The sequence below is a fragment of the Rhagoletis pomonella genome, unplaced genomic scaffold (assembly GCF_013731165.1).
Source record: "Rhagoletis pomonella isolate Grant_MI unplaced genomic scaffold, Rhpom_1.0 Rhpom_scaffold_00005, whole genome shotgun sequence".
In the NCBI taxonomy this organism is placed as follows: Eukaryota; Metazoa; Arthropoda; class Insecta; order Diptera; family Tephritidae; genus Rhagoletis; species Rhagoletis pomonella.
In genome coordinates, this window is record NW_023458559.1 from 76047170 (window position 1) to 76048661 (window position 1492).

Sequence of the window (1492 nt, forward strand, 5' to 3'; positions counted from 1 at the left end):
ATAATTTTGAAAAAATGGTAGAAGTGATAGCTATTTCGGAAATCACGAAAATTTCGGATGAGGAAATTTGGTGATTTCCGAAATAGTTATCACTTGTACCATTTTTTCAAAATTATTGTTGCTTTTCCACAATAGTTTTTCTTTAAAAACGGCCCCAAGCTCAATAAAAATTGTTGAATATAATTTATTTATTTTTTTTTACGAACAAAATAAAGACAAATCGAAAATTAAAAAATTTTGGAGTTTGAAAAATTAATTTTTTTTAGGGCGGGATTCACAGTGCTTAGTTAAACGATTGTTAACTTTACCACCAACAAGAGTTTAACTTTGAATTTATATTCAGAGTCACATAGTTTACTATGAAAATTCATATCGCCTCAAAATTACAAATTCTAAATGTCAAGAGTTTAATATTCAAATTTGAAATTCGATCCACAAAAACAATTGAATTTCACAAGAGTTTAACTATGGGGGCATGCTGGTTCAAACTATGTGAATTTGGCCCTTAATCGCAAAAATTCGACAAAAGTTCATCACAATAAGTTTCAATACGCTGAGTTACAGCTGGTCTAATTTAAAGTTTTGTCGAAATTTCGGGAATTTGAAAAATTTTAATTTTTTAAAACATTGCTGGTATCTACTATTAAAAATTTATTAAAGATTTTGTAATTTTATTGGATGTCTTTACTTTTTATGTACTAGAACAAAATAAAGGCGAGCCCTATACAAAATTTAGCTGCCGATATTTTAAGGACCTCCCTAACGTGTACACACAAGTAGTATGAGTATATATATATGTACATATATATGTAGATGACTCACTTTGTATTGCTGTATTTTGGTTGAGGTTCGCTTCATCCTGTCGTCGGCAAACGCATATCGAAATACCTACGATTACGGCGCTCAAAACCAGTACGATACCGACCACGATCAACACAAACCAAGTCATATCTACCCCGAAAACTGTGGCAGCTGTTTCGCCTAAAAGTAAATAAAGTATTATACATAAATGTAAGAAAATAATGAAATGGACATTCCTACATTGAAAGCTTTATGCTTGGCAATCAACGAAGCTACTGATATTTTATGCTAACAAAGCTGAGAAAATATATTTTTTTAATATTCGCCCACCATCTCAAGTCCCCTATTAATGAAAATTTTTTTGCACTTTTTCAAGTACTTAAACTGCTTTCCCTACTTAGGGAATGCATAATAAAAGCAGCTTACTAACATACTAATTCAATTACAGTAATATTTTTTATACTCTATTGTCTCCTTCACACTTATACATTTTCTCTTTTTATTTTATACTTACTTTGGCACACCGATTCATCAGAATTGTCACCGCAATGATTAATGCCATCGCAGAGTAAATCCGGACTTATGCAAAATTCACGCGCTGCACAGGTGAAATCATTGCAGGTGTGCTCTGTGAATTTGCATAAGAAAAATAGTAGTTAGACGTAGCGTTAGAAGAAATGAAAAAAAAAAA

At 31.4% G+C, this 1492-nt stretch overlaps 1 protein-coding gene across 1 annotated transcript in view; it reads right to left on the minus strand.

Annotated features, from left to right (window-relative positions):
* LOC118740223 overlaps positions 1-1492 on the minus strand; it is a 7096-nt gene that overhangs the window by 628 nt on the left and 4976 nt on the right. Inside the window, exons 3-4 of the mRNA XM_036471720.1 lie at positions 1316-1429; positions 823-981 (exon numbers count right to left, since the gene is read on the minus strand). Coding sequence (XP_036327613.1) covers positions 823-981; positions 1316-1429 — 273 coding nt within the window. The remainder of the gene's footprint in view (positions 1-822; positions 982-1315; positions 1430-1492) is intronic.